Here is a 12,847-nt window from a genome sequence, read left to right on the forward strand (position 1 = left end):
ATGCTGGCACAGAATGACATGTTCAAGTTTATTTGTCTTAAATTTATTTACTCTAACTTAATGTTTTTATATTTAAACTCTACGTAAAGTCTCATTCCCCAAAAAATAAGAATAGAAAAGAAAAAGAAATTTTTACATAAATAAACTCTTTTAAATTAATAATTACACTTTTTTAGGATATTTTTTTAATTACAGTCTATATAGCATATTTATCTTAATTAACAACTAAAATCACCCCATTATCCTTTCTCTCTCTTGCGTTGTCTCCCTTCTTTTCTCTTTTTTTCCATTTTTCTCTTTCTTTCTCACGTGTTGTCTCCCTTCTTCTTTTTTTCTTTTTTTCCATTTTTCTCTATCTTTCTTCCTCTTTTAAAAATAATAATTAATTATTTTAATTTAAAATAGTATCAAAATATTTTAAATTTACACATAATACTTATAATAAATATATTTTAATTATATATTCACTACATTTTAATTATAATATATTGAATTCAAAATCTATTATAATTATTTTTTATTTTTTTCTCTTAACAGGATATATTATTGTATTAAAAATATTTTAGTTATATATTCAGCACGTGCATTGAAATATGCATATAATATATATAATATATTAAATTCAAAATATATTTACAATTCGAATTCAATATTATACATTGTTATGAATTTGATTGTTGTTATTTCAGCAAATATAATACATTTCTAACAAGGTAAATTAATTTGAATAGTACTGAAATATTTGAAATTCACACATAATGCTTATAATACATTTGTATTTAAAATATTTTAGTTATTTATTTACCACGTGTATTGAAACATGCCTATAATATGTATAATATGTTGAATTAAAAAAATCTTATTTTATTTTTCTCTTTCTAACTGTGCTAAAATATATTATTATATTAAAAATATTTTTAGTTATATATTCACTGTGTGCATTGAAACATGCCTATAATATAATATATTGAATTCAAAATCTATTATAATTATTTTTTATTTTTTTCTCTTATTAGGGAATATATTATTGTATTAAAAATATTTTAGTTATGTATTCACCAAGTGCATTGAAATATTTCTATAATATATACAATATATTTTGAATTCAAAATATATTATAATTATCTTTTTTATTTATTTATTTTATTGAGTTAGAAATGCATTATATATGTATTTACATAAAAAATTAATTAATTTAAAAAGTAGTAAAATCATCACTTTTATAATATCCAATTCAAAATTATATTTTAAATTAGAATAATTAATTATTATTTTAAAAGAGGGAGAAACAAAAAGGGAAAGAAAAAACAGACCAAAAAAGGAAAAAGAGAAAAAAGACACGGAGAGGAAGAAAGAAAATGGAATGAGAGGAGAAGAAAGAGAGAGGGGTAAAAGGAGAGAGAGAAAGAAAGAAAGAGAAAGGAGAGAGAAGGAAAAAAATACTTTTTATTTTTTTTGTTATTTTTGGGTAAAAAAGTATTATTATTTTTAATAAATATAAAATATGTATTAAAATTCATAATTAATGTTATATAATATATTATTTAAGTAATTAAATAAAAAAAAGGGGCCCACATTTAGCAAACATTCAAATTTTACATGTCATTTGATACAAAATTCATGGGAGAATAAGTTGATTGTACAAGTGGATCCCATGTCAAATGACTTGTGTCGATTATGGATGATGGTCCGTTTATACTCACTATCCCGTTTCGATTTATGTGATACTTTATATACTATTTATATATATGGTAAAAAATTTATAAATATATATGCTTGGGATCAAAAAAAAATTATTTATCGAGACAATTAGTTTATCGATAAATGCATAAAATATTTATTTATTGATAAATAAATATTTATTATTTTAGAGAGTATTTTGCAGTATGTGTCGTAAGAAAGAAAAAAAATATTTGAATTAAGAATTTCAAAAAGTTTAAATCTAGGAAACTAAAAAGTATAGTCTTTGAATATTTATTATTTAAATCTAGAAAAGTTAAACGAATTTAGTGAAGTTTAATGTTTCTAAATATATTCATGTATATAGAATATGAAGAGATTTTATGTTAACTATAAAAGAAAAAAGCTAGATGTTTAAAAATTATAATCTAAGTATAATGTCTTCTCATCATTTGAAAGGCGTACAAAAATCATCTTTAACCAATAAAATAAGAAACGTAATATGTGAGCATAAGAAAGAGAATTTTTGGTCTAGTATTATTGACTGATGAAATATATATAAATTCTTGATGTATTCTAGTAATTATTATTTTATATTTTTTCTGGGTCTTTAATACTTTTTTTAAAATTATTATCTAATGCATTTAGCGAGAATATTACTTTAATATAACTGACTCAAGTCGGGATCGGAGAAAAATATTCATTTAGCGAAATTATTATTTTATTGAATATTACTTTATCAAGGTTTTATTATACTTTAGTCAAATACTAAATGAGGTTGGGGTAGGAAGGTACAGGAGTGGGTATGTTGGTGGAGACTCAAACAATGTGGAATGTAACTAGTGGAATTTATTTTTCTAATGAATCATTTCTTTATTTCTAGAAAGCTTCTCTTCCTCTGGAAAATGTTTTCCAAAATATTTGATCAATTAAACCTGAAAATTTTAAAAAAATATTGTATCTTGAGATATACTAAAGAGAAAAATGTGCCAAGGAAGTGATAGAGATAGAGAATTTAGATCCACTATGTTATTGTATAGTAAGAAAACGACTCCTATGGCGTGTTTTCTCACAATAATATATAGTAAAAACATTGGATTTGTGTATTATTTTCTTTCTTGCTATAGCTTGTAATATTTGGCTATAAATACTAGACTCATTGCATTGAAACTTCACAACAACATTCATTCACCTGTCTTTTAATATTTGCCTTACATAAATATATCAAAATGTTTAAGGGTATTGCTGATGGACTACTTGGGCATCATAGCTCAAAGAAAGTTAGAGGAAATGTTGTGATGATGAAAAAGAGTGCTTTAGACTTTACTGATATAGCTGGTTCTGTTGTTGATAGTGTTTTTGATGTCCTTGGCCAAAAAGTCTCTTTCCAATTGATCAGTTCTGTTCAGCTTGATCCAGGTAATATATAAAATTCTCTTCGATCTTCACAGCAAAAGACACATTCAATGACTTGTTCACGTTAATGTCATTGCATTCAGAGTAGGTCGTTTACTCACTTTCACTATATATATATTCAGCAAACAATTCAAAAGGGAAACGCAGCAATCCAGCCTACTTGGAGTCGGGGCTGACTAGTTTAATCCCATTCGCATCAGCTGAATTAACCTTTCGTGTGACATTTGATTGGGATGAGGAGTTTGGAGTCCCAGGTGCAGTCCTCGTAAGGAATAATCATCTCAATGAGTTCTTTCTCAAGTCACTCACACTTGAAGATGTGCCTAATCATGGCAAGGTTCATTTTGTTTGCAATTCTTGGATTTATCAAGCTAGTAAATACAAGTCAGAACGCATTTTCTTTGCAAATCAGGTACGTACGTTACGTTTCAGTTTGAGAAAATGCCTTCTTTTTGTTGCATTTCTGTGACTTTATTTGATGTTGTTGCAGTCATATCTTCCTAGTGAAACACCAAAACCTTTGCTCAAATACAGAGAAGATGAGTTGGTAAACTTACGAGGAAATGGAAAAGGAAAGCTTGAGGAATGGGATAGAGTTTATGACTACGCTTTGTACAATGACTTGAGCAATCCAGATGAAGGTGAACAAAAAATCAGACCTATCTTGGGAGGTTCTATTGAGTATCCGTATCCTCGGAGAGGAAGAACAAGCAGATCACCAACACGAAGAGGTTAGGATCCATCCAGTTCATTTAGTTTTTGCAAAGTTATAACATTAATTTTCTCTTTTTGCTTTGGATAGATCCTAAAATTGAAAGCAGGCTTCCACTTGTTCTGAGCTTAAACATCTATGTACCGAGAGATGAGCGTTTTGGTCACTTGAAGATGGCAGACTTCCTTACTTACGCTTTGAAATCTTTATCTCAATTCATCGTCCCTGGAGTAACTGGTACTATTGATGGCACCCCTAATGAGTTTGATAGTTTTGAGGATATACTTAGACTATATGATCGAGGAATCAAACTTCCTCAAGGCCCTTTATTCAAATCTTTCACTGGTAACATTCCTCTGCCGATGGTAAAAGAACTCCTTCGAACTGATGGTGAAGGAATAATGAAATTTCCGACTCCTCTAGTTATTAAAGGTACAAAATATACCTTTATCATCATTCTAAAAAACAGTCTTTATGTGACTGAGTCATTTTATGTATTGAATGAGCAGAAGATAAAACTGCATGGAGGACTGATGAAGAATTTGCAAGAGAAATGCTAGCTGGAGTTAATCCTGTCATAATTTCTGGACTCCAAGTATACGCCGGTTCTTGGACTAAAATTTCAAATTTCAATCTTCCTATGGATAAAGAATATTGTTCTTTTGTTTGTTATTTAATATGCAGGAATTTCCTCCAAAAAGCAAGCTGGATCCTAATGTATATGGAAATCAAAATAGTACAATTACTATACAACACATTGAGGATAAGTTGGATGGACTTACAATTGATGAGGTAATTCATTTACTCCAATTAAGTTTGTACATTTAACATAGATTCCTTCGACAAACTCTATATAAGGATTTTTGGCATGTTATTTGACAGGCAATCAAGACTAAAAAACTTTTCATATTGGACCACCATGATATGATTATACCATATTTGAGGAGGATAAACACCACAACAACCAAAACCTATGCTTCAAGAACTTTGCTCTTATTGCAAGATAATGGATCTTTGAAGCCATTAGCAATTGAATTAAGTTTGCCACATCCCGATGGAGATCAATTTGGTGTTATTAGCAAAGTATATACTCCATCTGATCTAGGTGTTGGTAGCTCCATCTGGCAATTGGCCAAAGCTTATGTTGCAGTTGTTGACGCAGGTGTTCATCAACTAATTAGCCATTGGTAATTCCCTATCTAACGACGTGTATGATGATTTATGACATGCAATAAACGCGTTACTAATTAAACATTTGGTTATCTTCGCAGGTTGAATACACATGCAGTGATTGAGCCATTTGTGATTGCAACAAATAGGCAATTAAGTGTGCTTCACCCTATTCACAAGCTTCTAAATCCTCATTTTCGAGACACAATGAATATAAATGCTAATGCAAGACAAATTCTAATCAATGCTGAGGGAGTTCTTGAGAGTACATGTTTTCAGTCGAAATATGCCATGGAAATGTCAGCTGTGGTTTACAAAAGCTGGGTTTTCCCTGATCAAGCACTTCCGGCTGATCTTGTTAAAAGGTACTAAATGATAAGTTTCATCAAAATGTTATATTAATGATGTTTGGGATCTTGCCTATTTGATCATTATATTATTCAATTTCAGGGGAGTGGCAGTTGAGGATTCCAGTTCTCCACATGGTGTTCGTCTACTGATACAAGACTATCCATTTGCTGTCGATGGTTTAGAAATATGGTCAGCAATCAAAAATTGGGTGACAGAATACTGCAATTTCTACTACAAAGCGGATGACACGATCCTGAAAGACACTGAACTTCAAGCTTGGTGGAAGGAACTCCGCGAAGTGGGACATGGTGACAAGAAAGATGAACCCTGGTGGCCTAAAATGCAAACACGCCAAGAGCTAATTGATTCTTGTGCCATCATCATATGGGTATCTTCTGCACTTCATGCAGCAGTCAATTTCGGGCAATATCCTTATGCAGGTTACATCCCAAATCGCCCTACATTAAGTCGAAGATTTATGCCAGAGCCTGGAACTCGTGAGTATGAAGAGCTGGAGAGAAATCCTGATAAGGCGTTCCTGAGAACAATCACTTCTCAGTTGCAAACAATGATTGGTGTTTCCCTCGTAGAGATTTTGTCAAGGCATAGTTCAGATGAGATTTATCTTGGACAAAGGGACTCCCCTGAATGGACAAAGGATCAAGAACCCTTTGATGCTTTTGATAGGTTTGGAAAGAAGTTGATTGACATTGAAAATCGAATTATACAAATGAATGGTGATCATACATTGAGAAACAGGTCAGGGCCTATTAAGGCTCCATATACATTGCTTGTTCCATCAAGTGAAGATGGTCTTACAGGCAAAGGAATTCCCAACAGTGTGTCAATATAGACCTTTTCTACACCGCCATGAGAATAAGGTCATCGACAATGGATGAAGAAAGCTGGAGTTTCAATAAATCGTGTGATGAATTTCCATTATTTTCAAGTTTGTTTCCCTTTGTTTGCTTTATTTCTGTAAGTGTGACCCCCCTAAGTCTACTTTGTTACCGTTTCGTATGTTGTGAGAATAATGCAAATAAATTCCAGCCTAAAATGCAACTTATAATAATTATTATCATTGATAATATTTTTTATGATATGACTTACGTTTTGGTCTATTATTTTTTATTCAATGACTATTGGCTAAATTCCTAATGGCTAATGGGGAGGTTACCTTCTGATATAACTTCCCATCATTCACATAATGGAAAATGGGCGATAACATGTGGGTAGTCTTGTATCAGTAAGAAATTAGATTCTAAAAAGAAAATTATTAGGTTCTTCATAAATTACTTATATATATTAAGTTATCTTTTAGTATAAATACAGGATTGGCGCTAAAACTGTTGAGTTTTGTTGACCCGTATTCGGATTACTAGCTCCACCCCTATTTATAGCATCCAAAGATATTTTCTGTCAAATAAAAGATGTTAGTATAGAAAAGCTTCATCATATTAGTAATCATATATACAGAGAGAGAAAGTTCACTGCTAACCATTTAACTTGACTTCAAATATCATGCACAACTGCCCAAGGTTGCAAGCTTCATATATGAGTTCTCAGCTACGTGTATGAATCTTTTCTCTCTCTATATATATATATATACACATACACTTTGTATGTATAGATCAAAAACTACCTTTTATATATACATACTAAATCTCAAATATCCTTGATAAAATATATGATGTCGCCACCGTAGGGACCCAACATGAAGGATATTTATATGTTGGCGTCATTATTGAATATCAATTAGTTAAAGCTAGTGTGTCATTAATCTTTCTTGTACAATTTAAACACGCTGCAAAAAAACTACATATCATCTCATAGCATACTAACTTTCAGTAAATTACATTTACCCCTTTTCTCATTATAGGTTAACCAAACAATCCCAATTCATATCAAATGAATTAGCCCCAGCCCCGCAAAAAAACTTTTCTCTTGATCCTTGGGAATGACTGAGCGAGAAATTTTAAGCTTCAAACAACATACTTATGAGTGTAATCCCATAATCTTACTCTTATGTCTTAGGAGGGAGAGGGGTTTAATTTTTTTGCGATAAACCCTCGGTTCAAGAAAAAGAAAGGATAGGATAAGTCATTCAAAGAGTCAATCACTTAGTATAACCAGGAGATTAGAAACTATATGCACCAGAGGGCAGAGGTCTGTTTCAAAGGGTAACTTCAATTAGCAGTGAGACTGTGAATCATTATTATTCGTTAAACCTCTCAATATAATTGATTTGATGGAGTGAAAATCACTTGACCGTACAGAGGGAGTCTTTTTAAATACACACACTCCCCCCCCCCCCCCCCTCCCTCTCTCATTGTGCTTTCTTTTTCCCTTTAGTTTTTTTGTTAATGCGATGTTTAGTCACTTTTTAGATTACCATGAGCTGCGCAAAGCCTAACGACGGATGAGGAGATAACAATGGCATACATTCCGTTAGAATTCTGATCCCAAAAGGAGTTCCAACTTGGCGGCGTTAACGGACATTCCATCTTCACCATCGAGTCAGGTTCCTCGACGGACTTCTCAAATTTCTTAATTGCCGCCTCTTCTCCTCCTGCATCGATGATCAATACTATCTTTATTATTTATTGTTTCTTAAGACAAAACATGTGTCAAATTAATAGTAGACAACTATTATTGTACGAAGAAAATATATTAACTTGTGAATATTGCATATTGCGCAAGTGTATCTAGTTTTATTGGGCTCCATGCAAATTGTAATTTTAAAAAATAATAATAACTAAATCAATAACTATCAATAAATCATATCTACGATTTGTAACGATTTAGAATAACACAAATTATTCATTACGAGAAGTGAAATTAGCTGATAGTGTATAATTTTTTTATACTATTTGTGTATATACTAATTCAAACTTATCATGCAAGATTATTAATTGGGAATAACTCCCTCACATTTTTTGGAGTCTATAATTAAGAACAAATGAATCACATAATATCTTTGATTTAATTAATCTAAAAACTTGCAACAATATTTTAATTCAGAGGTTTCTAATGGTTAATTATATTAATGTACTAGGATTAGCATAATTCTTGAAACAATCAAAGAACATGCTGCCACATTATTTTATTTATCCAACTTGACCACTTGGCACTTGCATCTATACTAATTTTCTAATAAGTGCAAGATTCTAAAATTAATAAATATATTATCCACTTGAGAATTCAATTCAACGACATTTTTTCTACGTACTCCCTCTGTTCCATATTAGATGGGTTTCTTGCTAAAAATATTTCTCTCATATTATATGATCACTAACTAAATCAAGATAGAATTAATTATATTTTTCTCATTTTATCCCTACAATTAATATGACCTTTTAAATGTGAACAATTCTCAATACTAGCTATTTCTATATTCTATGTATATTGCATTGATATGAACAAAGGGCAAAATAGTCTAGATAATAAATATATTAATGATTTCTTAATCACCGTATAAAATAGAAAGTGCTCATCTAATATGGGACGGAGCGAGTAATATTTTGAACAAAACTCTCTAATACAAAACAAAGATAAGAAGTTTAGCTGCAGCTTCGTATTTAATTATTCCCTTTTCCTTTTAGTTTTTCTTAAAAATTCAACATAATCCCATAAATAAAATTCAAAAAGAATATAGAATATACGTAAATCTTAAACTCTCTTATTAATATAATGATGGCTGATACCATTTAGACTAGAATTCAAGAGTCAAAGTCAAAATACACAACATGTACCAAGTTTGAATTAACCATATATTAAAAAGATACCATACAAATATATATATATATATATATATATATATATATATATATATATATATATATATAAACTAATATAGTGTCCTAGTTACAGCATGCTCCCTTGTAATTTATTTTTTTATAATACGTTAGCATCATGCTTCAAACCTTCTTCAAAGAGTTTCAATTGCAGTACACAGAAAAGAATTTGAGTGATAGGTCAATTTTTTTCATCTTCAATGAGCCTTTGGAAGGTTTTTAATTCAAAGGAAATTATACTTCAAGGAGATACAATTAATAGTAGGGAAACTAATAGGACATATATTCAGGACATATATATTAATTTTATCTATACTTTTAAATAATTACGTATTTATTATTTATTAAGAGTTTCTTATTATATATTGAGAAAGATACACCTATTAGGGAGAGAGGCGAGCGAGATAGTCATGTATCTTAGGTACATGTGGATCACACTAGGAGAGTGACAAGCGAGATTAGAGAAAGGCAAGGGATACGAATGAGATTTGTCGATGTATCCTAGATATAGGCAAATTCACTTGGATACAGTGTATGTAAAACAAATTACACCTAATTTTGACCCCCGTGTGTCCCGAGATACATGTATCTGAACGCACCAAAATCTGATAAGATTCATAATATTACAAATTAGAGTGTAACTAAATAATTAACTTCTAAACTAATGAAATTTCTGTAAGTTTCTCATAATAGAAACACTTAATAGTTAATTTTGATTAATATATACGGGATTTCGAACTATATACGTTAATTTTATCTAACTTTCGTACTTTCCCACTATTCTTTGAATGCTTTCTTTAATACTTCTAATAATAATATATGAGCAGATTGATGATTTAAAATTTTATGTATGATTAAACATTGTTTTATGTGGAATTTATGTAGTATATCGATCTTGTATGAACCTTATATATTATTATTATTATTACTATTGTATGTTGGATATTGACTTTGTTTCTATATGAATGATTTTATGAAGTTAATCAAGAAAAACAAATGCCTAATTACTAACACAACTGTCTAGATTCAATGAATATGATTGAATATTGACCCTTTCAATTACTAATGACTTATGATTAACATCATAATTATGTAATCAACGAGGCAATAAGAGTTTCTCTCTCTATTGGCAAAATTCCAATTTATTTTTACTTTCTACATTACATGTGAGAATTTATTACTATTAATTTTTATAATAAATTGTTAAATAACTGAAGACCTGCGATATTATAAAAAGATAATTATAACTCATAAATTAAAGACTCTACCTCCGTTCACTAATCGTTTGTTATGCTTTCTTTGATATTATTACTTTTGGATATATAGCATCGAGAAATAAAATGATAATTAAAGTTTATGTGCCCAAGCCAATAATGTAAATAGTAATAATTGGGTATGATACATAAAGTTTACTGCTTATACCAACAAATAATTTGGCTCCACAATTTGAGCATAGCATAACGCTAATCAGTCCATACCCATTATGATATTAAAATTGACTATTTGTAACGAAAATAGTATATTAATTTAATTAGAAATCTCAGATTGTGGGGAAATTAGGAGCGTAGCTGTATATATCGAAGGATGGTCGCGTGAATATTTTTTTCGGAGAAAAATTATATTTTTTCTATCTGAATTTAAGTATTTTAGTTTGACTACGTATAAAATTTAAGAAATAAAGAAATATTTTTGAATTTTATGATATTGAACTAAAAATGTGTGTAGTTTTTCAAATTTTGTGATCTAAAACTTATCACGTAAGATATCGAAATTAAAAACTTACCAAATTTAGAAAAAAAAACTATTTTTGGAACATACGAAAAAAATATGTATGATACTTTAATCAGGACAGAGAGAATACTTCATATACAGGGAAAATATTTTTTTTCATACACAAATAGTAAACCTTCAAAGTATTCTTGAACACTCGTATTAATATTTATAACTTCACCACCGGTGGGAATATGATTGAGATTTTTTACCAGTGCACATTAATTAGAGTTTTAGATTAGAAATCTTGAAAATAAAAATAATAATAATTGAGAGCATCATCCTCAAATTTAAATTTAATTAGGCTTCAATACTGATATTTAATACTATATTTAAAAATATATATATATAATATAATTTCATAAGTAAAATTTAAATAAATTAAGATATCAACAAACTTTTTTCATATATTATAAATAAAAAGTGATTATTTCTAATAGATAAAAAAAAAATCACTTTTTAAAAAGTTTTCTTTATCATTTAACTTAAATAATGCACGTGGTTGCAGGCTTATCATTTTACCAAACTTTTTTTTTCTTTTTTCAACTTTCCCCCATATAAGAAACTTCGTAGAACGTCCATAAAGTTTCTGAAAAAATATTTATCTAATTATTCTACATGAAAGATCTCAGCTACGTGCATGAATCTTTTCACATATATATACATATATAAAAATAAATCCATTTCACCATTCTCATCCAAAAAAGCTCAAATAAAACTTCATTTTCTTCAAGGAGTTTCCTCTATAATTACTCGAATCAAATATATAGTTTCCCTCATAATTATTTGGCAAAATTTAACTATCTATTTTTGCTTTTTCATTCGGAAAAAAAAATGATATTCGAAAACAACGAATTTATGAATGATTCTGAGCTTCTCGAATCGATTAGGCAGCATTTACTTGAAGATTGGGATTCACCTGTTACAACAATTTCTGAAAATGTTCTAAACGACGCCGTTCGTATTGAGTTTCAGCCGTCCGTCAAAATTGAGCCTGAAGTGAGCGTTAGCGCGCCCGAGATGTACGATTTCACCAGATTTGCGGCTCCGGCGCCAGCGCCGGCGGAGGCGAAAATGGAAGTGGAAGTGAAAGTAAAAACAGCGGCGGTTAAGAGAAAGCCGGCGCTGAAATCGATGCATTACAGAGGAGTAAGACAGAGGCCATGGGGAAAATTCGCGGCAGAAATTAGGGATCCGGCGAAGAATGGGGCGAGATTGTGGCTGGGAACATACGAGACGGCGGAGGATGCGGCGTTGGCTTATGATAAAGCGGCGTATCGGATTCGGGGTTCACGTGCATTGTTGAATTTTCCGTTGAGGGTTAATTCAGGTGAACCCGAATCAGTTCGTGTTGGTCGGAAGAGGTCATTGTCGACCTCTTCCGAGAGTTCTTCGTCGTCATCATTACCCTCGACGATCACGACGAAGAGAAAAAAGAAAGTTTCTCAAGTTTATACTTGAGCACTCACATCGGTAAAAATTTTTTTATAGAATTTGTCGAATTCAATTTTTTATTGTTTCATTTTTGATACGCTCAAGAAGCTTGATGATAGCACGGTGAAGCCTGATATCTCAACTACGATTCTATCATTTTTTTTTTCTACAAGTACAAAAAAGTTCTTCTAAACAAGTAAATTTCGAGATTAAAGGCTACCTTACTTGACGAGTTTAAACTCATCAATAGAATATAACATTCCATTTTCCTTTTCATCTTTGCTTATGTAATAAAAAAATGTTTTTCTTAACATTTAATTTTTTTCAATGTATTATATTTTGAAATTAATATCAAGTGTTTAAAAAAAAATGAAGAAGCATAAAAAGTGATGAGGTTCGTGAGATTTGAAGCGAAAAAAGCAAAAGTAAAACACACATTTTAAAAATAGAAAATACATTATTTGCAAGAAATTAAAATAATGATACGTGTATGAATTTTATCATAATGATATGATTTTGA

At 30.2% G+C, this 12,847-nt stretch overlaps 2 protein-coding genes across 2 annotated transcripts; both read left to right on the top strand.

The window, feature by feature from the left end:
* Positions 1-2,875: 2,875 nt before the first annotated feature.
* LOC129888736 (linoleate 9S-lipoxygenase 6-like) lies at positions 2,876-6,402 on the top strand. Its single transcript, XM_055963722.1, has 9 exons — positions 2,876-3,099; positions 3,219-3,508; positions 3,587-3,827; positions 3,899-4,240; positions 4,318-4,403; positions 4,493-4,600; positions 4,691-4,995; positions 5,080-5,343; positions 5,429-6,402. Exons 1-9 carry the CDS (start codon positions 2,910-2,912, stop codon positions 6,180-6,182), a joined length of 2,580 nt encoding a protein of 859 aa, XP_055819697.1. The 5' UTR covers positions 2,876-2,909; the 3' UTR covers positions 6,183-6,402.
* A 5,227-nt stretch (positions 6,403-11,629) lies between these two features.
* Positions 11,630-12,484, top strand: LOC129890324 (ethylene-responsive transcription factor 2-like). The gene has a single exon (XM_055965891.1). It carries the CDS (start codon positions 11,728-11,730, stop codon positions 12,352-12,354), a length of 627 nt encoding a protein of 208 aa, XP_055821866.1. The 5' UTR covers positions 11,630-11,727; the 3' UTR covers positions 12,355-12,484.
* Positions 12,485-12,847: the final 363 nt, after the last annotated feature.

Source organism: Solanum dulcamara, chromosome 5, assembly GCF_947179165.1.
Source record: "Solanum dulcamara chromosome 5, daSolDulc1.2, whole genome shotgun sequence".
Lineage (NCBI taxonomy): Eukaryota > Viridiplantae > Streptophyta > Magnoliopsida > Solanales > Solanaceae > Solanum > Solanum dulcamara.

Bases quoted from the DNA above. Each gene is read 5' to 3' on its own strand.
- LOC129890324 (XM_055965891.1), top strand. From the start codon at position 11,728: ATGATATTCGAAAACAACGAATTTATGAATGATTCTGAGCTTCTCGAA.
- LOC129888736 (XM_055963722.1), top strand. From the start codon at position 2,910: ATGTTTAAGGGTATTGCTGATGGACTACTTGGGCATCATAGCTCAAAG. The intron at 3,828-3,898 runs GTTAGGATCCAT...TGCTTTGGATAG, and splicing joins CAGATCACCAACACGAAGAG to ATCCTAAAATTGAAAGCAGG. The intron at 4,241-4,317 runs GTACAAAATATA...TTGAATGAGCAG, and splicing joins GACTCCTCTAGTTATTAAAG to AAGATAAAACTGCATGGAGG.